Source organism: Pelophylax lessonae (assembly GCF_965119305.1).
Source record: "Pelophylax lessonae genome assembly, chromosome: 1".
Lineage (NCBI taxonomy): Eukaryota > Metazoa > Chordata > Amphibia > Anura > Ranidae > Pelophylax > Pelophylax lessonae.
Window position 1 is genome coordinate 300,434,121 of NC_138768.1, and position 12,331 is coordinate 300,446,451.

A 12,331-nucleotide genomic window follows, 5' to 3' on the forward strand; every position below is an offset into this window, starting at 1 on the left:
CACTTCTGAGGCCTCTTAGAGCAGCTGTTCAGTCCATGGGCTGCCTGGAAGCCGCTCTCCAGTGTCATTCCACCCCCTACAGAACACTTCCCCTCCGGGAATTGGCTGAAACACGATAAATATTCAAGCTAATCAATTTAAATCTCCTGCTTTAGGCTCTGGATGCTTCTACCAGAGGCAGGGGGAAGCAATCAAACTCACAGCCTGCGAGACCCCGAACAGGCCAGAATAAAACAACTACTGCTCTCTTGTTTACAGAAGGAGCCAAAGGTAAATTTACCTACCAACCTATGCTATATGCTAGGAGGGTGCTACAAACATGTAGGCTGCCATTATTAACCTATTCTTCTAAAGTTTTTGGTTGCCTGGTTGTCATATGAATACTTTGGCTTCAAAAATGTCTTATTCAGTGACCCAGTGCAGATACAGAGATAAGGAATTCTAATTTTTCCCCAGCTTTCATTTACTTTCTGCTTCTTTCAAATCTAAATTTTATGAAAAAAGGTCAGCAAAGGCGAGCCACATATTTCTCTCATTGCTGATATACTAGAAGAAAGGCCTGCAGAGAAAGCATATGCACATTAGTTTAAAAAAAAAATAAAAATTATAGTTGTGCTTTTGTTACTCTAGTGGTATACTGCACACTGCTGCACTTATCAGATTTGGAACATACGTATGTAATAGCGGTATAGCGGTCACTTAAAGCTAATAATAGTTGCACTTAAAGCAGTTGGCCTTTTCATAACTTTAAAAATCATGAATGAATTACTGACATGCCACATAATAGAGAAACAATAATAATGTTTATTAAAACTGGTACCCTTGATCAATATAGAGTGGTTCTAAAGGTAAAATAGTTATTTTTTTACCCTGAAGCATGCTCTTAAGATAAAAAAAAAACTTGCCACTATTAAGGTCACAAGGCAAGAGGCAAGAGCAGGGGGCTGTAACAGACACCTCTTTTACACACAGCCCAAGAACGCAAATACGAGTGCCAGAATTAACACAACTGTATTATCCCTGGGTCAGCACCTTAGTCCACGAAGTAAAGTCTGACCCTGGATGCAGTAGGAAAATAAGAAATGGGATGCCTTTGACTAAGCATGCATGCAAAATATTTCTGAGTCTACGTTCTCTAACATACTATGGGCAAAGCAAAGGTTCACTATGAGAACTCTTTACGGTAAAGTGAAAAACAAATCTACACATAAGGATAGGTAAATACGTTTAAATCATAGCAGGAAGTTTGCATTTATTTCATGGGTAACAGCTCTGTGGCCAGGCCACTGAGGATATAGCTTCAAGGAGGCAAACACTGTGTTGCTATTCACTAATAATTCACTAATGTTTGGCCTTATTATCTGTCACTCTCTACCCTAACAGTGACCAATAAAGTGCCTCTGCACTGCGCAGAGTGTCACACACCATTATCGTTCTGTCAGAACATAGAGGGTATTAGGCGGAGGTACCAGACCCTGTCTATTACTAAGGAGATCTGACAAATATTACATGGTATTATAATATACAATTGCAAAAGCATTTTGTTGTGAATGAACATAAATATGCTTTATAAAGTTACATAAGCAGATTGTCAAACACGTATGGCCAGACACAAGTTAAGCCCACAAATTTAGGCCTTGTTCACACAGACTTAAGTTTGTATGTGAGCAGTGTGTACAACAAGCTTTTCCAGAGCTTTTAGTAGAAATTTGCAATGCTTTTGGCAAGATTTGGACAGCTCTTTTGAAGCTGTAACTCGTCGGTTTCAGCTTGGGAATATAAACATAGATCTTTTTAACAGAAAAGTTTTATTAATGAATAAAGTGCATTTCAGACTATAGTTTACAAAAACAGTGAGGTACAAATAAACAAAACACTAAAATGCATCACCATCAGATTGTCATTCTTAGTGAGCTGAACAGAATGATCAAGTTGAGCAGGGTAGCCAAGATCTAGTATCGGAGACATGTGAAGTGACTTTTAGTTAGTTCCTAGGATACTTCCAAGTAGTCCTCAAGAGGAGCCTGGAGATACCCTCTTCTCTGCAATAATTAAATCAGTCTCCAAAGAAGCAGAGTAGTGACCAAGATGTCAAGGCCATCCAGACCACTGTCTCCAAGGGCTCAGTTCTTAAGGTATCCAATCCTAGTTCTCCAGGGGGTATTCACTCAGTCAGGGAGAAGATATAGGTTGATCATCCGAGAACTAGAGTCATATCCCAAGTGACCTTGCCTTGACCCAAGCCTCCCAGACCTTCCCAAACTTCTGGGGACTTTTGTGACTCATATAAGTTAACTTGTATAGGGGTAACATCGACTCAACATGCAGTTTTCACTGGGTGATCATGGGGGGGGGGGGGGGGGGGGGTTGTCAGCTTCTGGTTTTGAAGAATAACCTTCCTAGCATTGAAACACATATAGAACAGTAGTAGTTTCTTGTGAGTAGATTGAGCCACTGAGTCTCCAATGCCGTGGAGAAGCACCTTCGGGTACAATGTCATAGAGACTTCTGCAATCACATTAATCTCAAATATCACCACCCTCCAAAATTCCTAGTTATATGAGCATTCCCAGATAACATGAAAATATGTCCAGACTGCCTGTTGGCACTTTGGGCATAGCTCTGAGTGTGTGGGATTTATCCGAGAAAGATGCTGAGGGGTATAAAATATGAATAAATTTAAGTGAATAAACCTGTCTCTAGACAAAATTACTGTGGGGATATATTGCTCTATTGCTATATCCCATTCTTCCTCTGTAAGGGTGGGAAGTACCTGTCCATCTCTCAACCAGTGATGCGAAAATATATTGAAGACAGAATCCTGTCTGCATTGCGGGTGGTAAGAAATCTTTCAAATACATTAAGGGCTCTACAGTAAATGGTCCGGGGAATTGTGCCTGTACTGCATATCTCAGTTGCAGATAGCAAAATAACATCCGTGAGGAGAGATCAAATGTGGCATTTAGTGCAGGAAAAGGGAGTAGGCACCGAGCAGTCATATTTGCCGTATGGTCACAATCCCATATTTGGCCCACACACTGGGGTCGGGAATAAATCTGAGGTGTGAGAAATTAGGATTACCCCATAACGGAGAGTAGGGCAAGATAGTGCCATTCTTCCCAGTAGTCCCTGTCATCTGCTCCTAGACCCGCATTGTCATCCGCAGTTTTCAGGTTAACTGCGGGGTTAGATCTAGGTTGGGCAAACCACCAACGGATGGTGACCAGCACTGCCGCCCAATAATACTTCTTAAAACAGGGTAGGACCAGACTCCCAGATAAGGGAAGCTGAAGATTATGTTTGGCTATCCAAGGGACCACCACAGCCCAAATAAAGGATATAATGATTCCATCTAATTTGTGGAAGAATGCAATTGGGATAGGAACCAGGGTATTCCTAAATACATAAAGGAATTTTGGAAGAAAGGTCATCTCAAGGAGTCTTACTCATCCCACTGAGGTCAGGGGAAGTGTTTTCCATGCTTGGCACTTGAGGATTAAATCTTGCAACACGGGATATAAGTTTTCCTCTAAATATCAGGAAAAATTGGCACTTACTAAGATACCCAGGTATTTATACTGAGATACCTATTGTAGAGGGGTGGGCCGAGAGAGGGGGGGGGGGGGGTTGGTCAGCTAGTGGGAACAAATTGGATGGATTTAATCTCAGCTAAAAATTAAATTTAGCTCCTTAGGAAAGTAAGTCGCTATGGAGGTGTAAAGATGGGAATAATACATTTTAAATTGGTCATTGATTTGGGCCTGGTCTGAGATCAGGGTACCTCTATCTGTTCTGATATTTGCAATACAGGTACTTTCTGCCGCTAGCCAAGCAAGAAGCCTACTGTACCTGATCGCTTACCCTGTTCAAATATTAGTTGTGACTGGGCCAGAAAAAACCTTTTACAGAAGTCAGCCCGAAGGAGAGCCAAGTCCCAATAGGCAGATAGCATATCTGTATAAGTACTCTGATCCGGGGTAATCGAGGTCTTCGTCTCCAGTGCCCCAGCGTGAGCCTCAGCTTCAGATACAAAAAGTCGGGTCTTCTTCCTAACATTCGCTATAGTAAACTGGTATCTGCCCCTGGCATATGCTTTAAAGGCATCCAAGAGCATAGCAGGGGAAAAAGAGTGATCATTAGGTACCCAGTTGCCAGGGACAGTTGCCACAGTCCCAAGAGTCAGTGTTAAGGATCGCCATAACCGGGGCATGATCTGAAATGCCACATGACAAGATGGAAACCATCACTACACGAGATAATAGGTAATCACATATGTAAATCAAATTGATTCGAGATAGGGTAGCATGTGTATTTTCTCTCCCTTGGATGTTTCCATCTCCACGTATCAAGCAGACCAAGTATCATTGCCCAGCGAGATAATGGCGAGTCAACTACCGGGTCAGGGAGCATCCTAGCTAAGCCAGGATTAGGCGATATATTAAAGTCTCCTGCTAGAACTACATTGGTAGTAGGATACCGAGCCAGGATAGTCTGAAGTTTGTGGAGTATTGTCATGGTCGCCGGCAGAAGTATGTATATCCAGACAATGACCATATCGACACGATCACATGCTGACCATCTGGGTCCAGGTGAAGATCGAACAGGATAAAACGAAGCATTTTGTAGACCAGGATACTCTCTCCTCTAGAATATGAGGAGAAAGTGGAGTGATAATACGAGCCAACCTATGGTTTCCTGAGGGAGAGAACTCTGACTCCAGTAAGGTGCGTCTCCTGAAGGATACAGATGTGTGGGTGGTACCTTTTAAGGAATATGAACACCAGAGAGCTTAATCTACAAGTTCAAGCCTCTCACATTCCAAGTCAGCAACTTTAGGGGGCCATAGTTTAGCAGACAGTATTATGGGCCACCCACCCAAAAGTGGATCTTCCCCTGGACCCAATGTAAACCCCACAATGATCAGCTCACCACATATACGGAGAATAAAATGGGTCAAGGCACATAATTGGGTAGCATTCAGTGCATGTATCATATACCTCAAATGTAACCAGCAAAAAAAAAAAAAAAGGAGAAGGAAAACAGTAACAGAAACAGCCCCAACATGTCCCAATCCCCCCCCCCCCCCCACAACAAGGGTATGCTTGAAATCCCAAACAAAGCATGTAGTCTAACAGTCATCATCCGCATCCAGTGCTAGGACCATAAGGTGTTCAGAGAGGAGCTCACAGAAAGCTACATCTCAACAGCCTGTAGCAGGAAGTGTCAGCAGGTTCAAAATAGAAGTTTTAGAAGCAAAGTAACAGCGTTCAAGCAGACCTCAAGGCCTGGGTAGAGACTTCAGCCAATAAGAAGCTTCCTCAGGAGAGGTGAAGAAACGCAGGGATTCACCATCCTGTACCCGCAGGTGGGCCGGGAACAGCATACTGAATTTCAATCCTTTTTTTTCTCAGAGCAAGCTTGACATGATCAAAGGATTTACGCAGCCTTTGCGTTTCTACCGAGAAATCCAGAAAGATCATTAGTCTGGCCCCTTCAAACCGCAGCCCATCTGACCTGCTGCTTTCTCTGAGGATCAGATCACAATCTCTGAAGTACAGGAGATGGATGATAAACGCACGCGGGGGGCACCCGGGACTCCACAGGCAGCTGGCATGCGATGAGCCCGTTACACAGCAAAAAAGGGTGAGAACCCTGCTTGTGGGAATAGTGTGTGAGGGGCCGCTCAGTGAAGGAAGCAGGGTTAGGATCTCCAGCCAATTTGAGTAGGCCCAGGATATGGAGGTTATTCCTCCGATTCCTGTTCTCCGTGTCTTCAGCCCTATATTCAAGTGCTTTCACCTTAGTACGAAGGGTGTGAAGGGCGGCAGTATGATCTCTCACAGTATCCTCCACATCACTCACCCGACGTTCGGCCTCCGAAAAGTCTGGACCGAAATGCATTCATGTCTCTTCGGATCAGTCCGATGTCCATTTGTAAAAAATCTATTTTCTCCATCAGGGTGGTTTGGCAGGTCAATATGGCTTCCATCAGGGCAGCAAAGTTGTCCTGTTCCCAGAGTGCTGGGTTTGCATCCTCTGTCCGGGTCGCCATATTAGAGAGCACACGAGGCCCAGCTTTCTTAGCACCAGGTGTAGTAGATGACAATGTGGAGGCTTTCTGAGGCACCAATGAAGATCTTCCTCTGGTCATTGCAGGTAAGGGGTCCAGCGGCGTGGAATCCAGTGATCAGCGGGTAAGAAATCTGCAGGGAGACAGGATTATAGGCCAGGCTAAGCACGGAGCTCCCTTACTTAGGCTGGCCATACATGATACAATTTTCATAAAATTTTCTGTACAATTTTCTTGAAATTTACCTTCGAGTATGAAGTACAAAGGCCTGCCTAATTGGATACAGGTGAAAATTTTGTTTAGCTTTGACCTCATATTATGTGGTTTGTGGTGGATCTAACATAAAATTGTACAACAAAAGTTGAACATGTATGGCCAGCCTTTGCCTCCGATCTGATCGCCATCTTGGACACGTTCATAAACATAGATCTTAATAGGGGTGTTGCCTTTCACTTCTACTACCAGGCTTTCGACAGGTTTCAAGTAGTGCTGATTTTACTACCCCACCCCCACGCCCTAAGCTGGCTGCCTAAGCTGCCTTATGGTGGTGCCGTCCCTGCTGGCGCCTGTTAGCAGCTTGTTTAAAGTGACAGTGAGCACTCCAATTAAGATGTGTGTTTTACATTTCCAAGCTGAATGGTGCTTCAACGAAGATTGCCATAAGCTTTGCAAATGCTTCATAAAATCTTGTTGTACACACTGCTCTCTTCCAAGCTGCAGCCTGTGTTTACAACTCTATCAGAGCTTTGAATCTTTACCTCTAAACCTTCATCCACATCTTTCACACAACCGCGATCATACACGTCAGTGGGAACACAGATAATACTTTGCTGCTGTTTGTCCTCTGCGTTATATTCTAGAAGTAGACCTATAGCACAAAAAATGTTGGTCAGAAAATCTAAAGAGGAGAACTGCAGGAAAACTGCTGGAACAAAATGTATCATTACATAAACAGATACTACAAATAATCTTGGCAGTGCCATAAAACAACAAAAGCCATACCATCTCCACTCCACGACAAGGTTGGGATTCCTACAGTTTGAGCAACTATTGTTGAAGCCACTTTGTCTCCCAGTGCCCACATTGCTTGACTTGGAGGTCCTACACACAAAGCATGTCAAATTAATAAAAATGAATTTAACAAAATATTTTTTATCGGAATGGGCAAGGGTTAGAACCTCTGTCAGGTTTTTATTACCATCTGTGTTACCATTGAGAAAGCTTTCCCTTTACTTCCAGGCCCAGGAGACAGCAATAAAATCTGATAAAGATTCTAATCCTTCCCTTCCTAGCCAATTATAATTTGTTTGCAGTTCTACTTTAAATAAAAGTGCACACAGAAAAACATTCGAGTAGTCTTTTTTAGGAAACAAATGAACAGCTATCCAAGCTGCAAATGTTGATTTGATTTAGCAAAAGAACTCCAAAAAAAAAAAAAAAAAAAAAAAAAGATACAATTGATGAACATATTAAAATGATAAAGTAACAAAGCTATAATTTATTTGGATGTCCTTGGCCTGTTGGCCTGTCCCAGTCTTTTACAAGACAGTGAAAGGAGAAGCAGCAAAGCGATGAGTTCACCTCTCTGTCAACCTGCCTTCTCCTCCAATCAGCATACTTCTTGTCAGCGTATAAATTCAGTGCTCTTATCCCAGCAGCTAAATTATTTGAGGGAGGATTCAGAATAGGTTTTCGCAACTGATCCATTATTGTATTCTAGCAGACGCAGCTTCTGCTAGTACTTGAATACCCAAACAGTGACTGTATCAGAATAGATGTAGTTTCAGTTCAGACAAAAATTTTCCAACCTGGATCCTTTAATTTTTCATTCAACTTTTGTGGATGCAGGTGGTGCATACAGCCACCCACAGCTTGAATTTCAGCCAGTGCAGCAGGAATTGGAGGACATTCAAACTATGTGTGGCCAGATTATGTTTTGTCTTTATTCAATGTTTTATCAATCCATTGTGAAGTTAGTCCTACTGATCTCCCTTACGGTACTATTTTCTGATTAGGGAGCATTACTTACCCATAAATGCAATGTTCTGTTTATGCAGCAGTTCTGGAAGTTTGGGATTTTCTGAGGCATGGCCCCAGCCTGCCCACACAGCCTACAGTATAAGAAAACACTGATTAGAGCAAATGCTGAAAACATCTTTATCTACCATGCGGTTGTAATGATAAGCATATGCAATTGTACTTTGGAAAAGGAGTTGCCTAAATACAAAAGTGCACCTATCACTAGCAACTCTTTTTATTCATCACATAAAAGCAATGATTCATACAAGCAAAACATAAATGAGAAATAGGTAGGGACAGGGCTTTTTTCTCAGAGAATAGGTGTAGGAACTCCCCCTTTCTGAGTCAATTCTTGTCACCACCCCTACCCATCCTTGAGCACAATTTCTTGATTCTACCCCCCACCCACCTGTCAGTACTGCCCCTTTTAGAGAAAACAGAGTATCATTTTGTGGTACTAAGTAATTTGTATGGAATTTGTTAATAACAAGAAAAACAAAAGAATAGATCCCCTGCAGCCAGCAGCAAAAGACCCTCCCAGAAACAATACATTTCCCCCAGCAACAATGGACCCCCGCAAAAAAATACCACCCAGCAACAACAGACCTTGAGCAGCAACAACAGATCTCCCAGCAGCAAACATTAATAGACCCTTCCCCTATTAGCAGATCCCTTTCAGCAACAGTTGATCCCTCCCCCCAGCAATATAAGCACCCCCCCCCCCCACAGCAAACAGCAACAACAGACGTCCCCAGAAACAATAGAGCACCATGCAAAAAAACACCTCCAGCAACAATAGATCCCCCAGCAGCCAGCATCTATAGACCCTCCAGTACCCCTTGTCATTACATACAGTACATTCAGTACTGGAGGTGGTGCGGGGACTGCATTCCCCCATGTTCCCACTGATAAAAAACCCTGAGTAGTGGAAAGTGTTACATAAATGCTCAGCAGACTTTACCTGAACTGGAATTCTTTTGGCAATGTCAACAATCAGCTCCACATTGGCATAGTTATTATTATTTGGTCCTCCTGGCACTGGCACATAGTGATCAGCCATTTTGATATACTCTAAATATGAAGAGCAGGTACTGTTAAATGTACTTCAAGATCTGGTGCAACATTCCCCCTTAACTTTCAGTAAGACCACAGAAGGTGGACAAACAGACAAAATGAAAAACATCGTATTTATTTATCATTTAATTCATATTTGCGGATTTGTTCACTTCTTCCTTTACCTTAAATCCAACACATTAAAACTTTGCTATAGTATCTTTAGGCTCCATTACATACCTGCATTAGCTTTGAGATCTTCTGGGGTAACCATAACCACAAACCGTATTGCTCGCTCATTTCGAAACATTTCATATGACCATCTCCTAATAGAGCGCATGCACTTGACTGCTGCAATGCCATTATTTGCAATAAGTACCTGAAGTGAATGACATATTACTTTCTTTTTTAGATATTTTGAACAAAGCGCATTACTAACATGCTTTATACACTTTAATACAGTTATTTTATTTTTTATTTTTTTAACTCAGCAGAGCCAACAAATTGGTGAGGGTACTGATACATATTAAATGTCATAGTAAGAGATCCCGGGGTTGATTTACTATGGAGAGTGCAAAATATGATGCAGCTCTGCAAAGAAACCAATCAGCTACCAGTTTTTAATTTTGTTAAAGGGTAAATGAAGAAGCTGAAGTTAGAAGCGGATTGGTTTCATAGATGTTCTCCAGGCTGCCTATTTATACAATTCTGCATCTACCGGAATTAGCAGGCCTATGCTTGCACCGATTATATCTATATTGTTGTTGTTTCCCCCACTCCCTTCCTTTTATTGTATTTCCAGTTGGATTAATTTGCTGCTTATTTTTTGTGACTGTAGCTTAAAGGAGAAGTTCACCTTTGTACAAAAAATAATACATGCAGATAAAAAAAAAATGTGCATTTATTATTTTTTGTAGTAAGAGCCTTCTAAAGCATTGTACCAGCGACCAGGAGATTGCTCATGCCATGCAGGTCTCCTCTACATTGTCAGTGTATCTACTTACCCGTACAACTTTTACAGGTAAGCCGAGATTTACTGACAGGAAGACTCAATGAACTACCACAGCGCTCCACAGCACCTGGGTAGTTCACTAAGAGCTACAAGCTGACAGCCGCTGTCAGGACTTGTTAATTAATACACAGATCTCTGTGTATGAATAATGCGGTGTATAAATGATGCGGTTGCCTTGCTTTCAAAAACTGGAAGCTAGTACGGGGAACTTCTCTCTGTTCTGCTGCTGCAGCGAGGGGGGGGGGGGAATAACGGGAACATGTTGCATGTTCCACCCTAAAATCAGGTGAAACATGTAACATGTTCCCAAAGGTGAACTTATCCTTTAAATTTGCCCTTTCTGGACATGGCCTTTAGGCATAATGTGACCTATTGGCATTAAGATTGTTGAGTCTTGATTTGTAGCATTGTATGTCACATATGCTGAGCTTCCGGCAACTGCTAGAGGCAGAGGAGAGCGCAACAAGGAGGAGAGAGGAGAGAGATGTTGGAGAGCAGTGCAGCGAGTGCACGAGATGCTCAGGGGAGACACAGAGGGGGGCTGAGGGGCTGATAGGACGGAAACTGAGCAGCGAGACAGGCCAGGACCGGAAACAGTGACAGGCAGCAGCGGCTGCGGCGAGCAGAGGCTGAGGACAGACTGGCTCTGACAAGAGGCTCTGACAGAAGGAGACAGTAGTAAACAGTGAGCGGGTGCTGGGCTGATCAGCTGATTGAGGGGGGGCAGAGGGGGATCGCACACAGGCACAGACTGATTGAAAAGAGGCTGACGGGGGGGGGGGGCAAGACAGGATCTGACATCAGACCAGGGCGGCCAAGCAGTTGGACTGGGAGTACCTTGGTACCTGGGAGTACCTTAACGACTGGGAGTACCTTAGTACCTGGGAGTACCTTAACACCTGGGAGTACCTTAGCGATTGGGAGTACCTTAGTACCTCTGAGTACCTTAGCGACTGGGAGTACCTTAGATACTGGGAGTACCTTAGAGACTGGGAGTACCTTGGTACCTGGGAGTACCTTGGTACCTGGGAGTGCCTTAGCGACTGGTAGTACCTTACTACCTGCGGGTACCTTAGCGACAGGGAGTACATTAGCGGGCGGGAGTTCCTTAGTACCTGGTGACACAAGAGTAACCTGAGACTGGGAGCATCCTGGGACTGAAAGCCAGGTGAAAGGAGTGACTGAAGTAACTGGAGTAGGTTTAGTATCAGGGGAGCTAGAGTAGGGTAGGTAACAAATTAGCAGGATATTATTATCCCCATAGAATAGAGGGTAATAATGTCCAACAGAATTGGGGATGCCACTCAGTACACATCTTGCTCCATGTATGCGTTCCTTAAAGAACCAATCGAGGGCGAATACTGCTGTGTGAGATGTGAGCGACTTGTTTCTCTGGAAGCACTGATCCTAAAGCTAGAAAACAAGGTCGCAACACTGCGCAGCATTAACAACCTGGAAAGGAGCTTGGACATTACCCAGCAGGTGCTGGCGGGGGACAGCATCGAGAAGGGTGGAGACGCAGGCGCTGGAGGTAGGCAGTTGGGTGACAGTTAGGAGTGGAAGAGGAAAGAGCGCTAGGGAGGACAGTCCTGAGTTAGTACACCCCAGCAAATATGCCAAGTTGCATGATGATGGGGATATCATGCCAGGGGTGGCAGTGCTGGAGCAGGTGCCCTCCCCTAGCTGCCAGGGAAGCGACGGCTCCAGGAAGGAGGAGGGCAGAGACTAAGGAAAGGTTAGACCGGTAGTGGTAGTACGGGACTCAATTATTAAGAGGACAGAGAGGGCTATCTGTCAAAATGACCGTGGTCGCCAAACAGTATGTTGTTTATAGGGCGCTCAGGTTCGGCACATCACGGATCGGGTAGACAGTATATTGAGCGGGGCTGGGTAGGACCCAGCGGTCATGGTGCATGTAGGCACCAATGACAAAGTAAGAGGAAGCTTACTTTGAAAAAGATTTCAGGGACTTAGGGAATAGATTGAGGAAAAGGACCTCCAAGGTGGTTTTCTCTGAAATACTACCTGTACCTCGAGCCACAGCAGAGAGGCAGAAGGAGCTTAGGGAACTGAACAAGTGGCTGGGGAACTGGTGTAGAAAGGAGGGGTTTGGGTTCCTGGAGAACTGGGCTGACTTCTCAGTCGGTTACCAGCTCTTTAGTAGGGACGGGCTGCAC

At 43.8% G+C, this 12,331-nt stretch overlaps 1 protein-coding gene across 4 annotated transcripts in view; it reads right to left on the bottom strand.

Moving 5' to 3' along the window:
- The window catches only part of ACACB (acetyl-CoA carboxylase beta), a 224,839-nt gene that overhangs the window by 122,127 nt on the left and 90,381 nt on the right, over positions 1–12,331 (bottom strand). For all 4 annotated transcript variants that reach the window (XM_082243009.1, XM_082243007.1, XM_082243006.1 and 1 more), the window contains 5 exons: positions 9,383–9,521; positions 9,051–9,160; positions 8,100–8,181; positions 7,073–7,171; positions 6,829–6,938 (listed from right to left, as the gene is read on the bottom strand). In XM_082243009.1, coding sequence (XP_082099135.1) covers positions 6,829–6,938; positions 7,073–7,171; positions 8,100–8,181; positions 9,051–9,160; positions 9,383–9,521 — 540 coding nt within the window. The remainder of the gene's footprint in view (positions 1–6,828; positions 6,939–7,072; positions 7,172–8,099; positions 8,182–9,050; positions 9,161–9,382; positions 9,522–12,331) is intronic.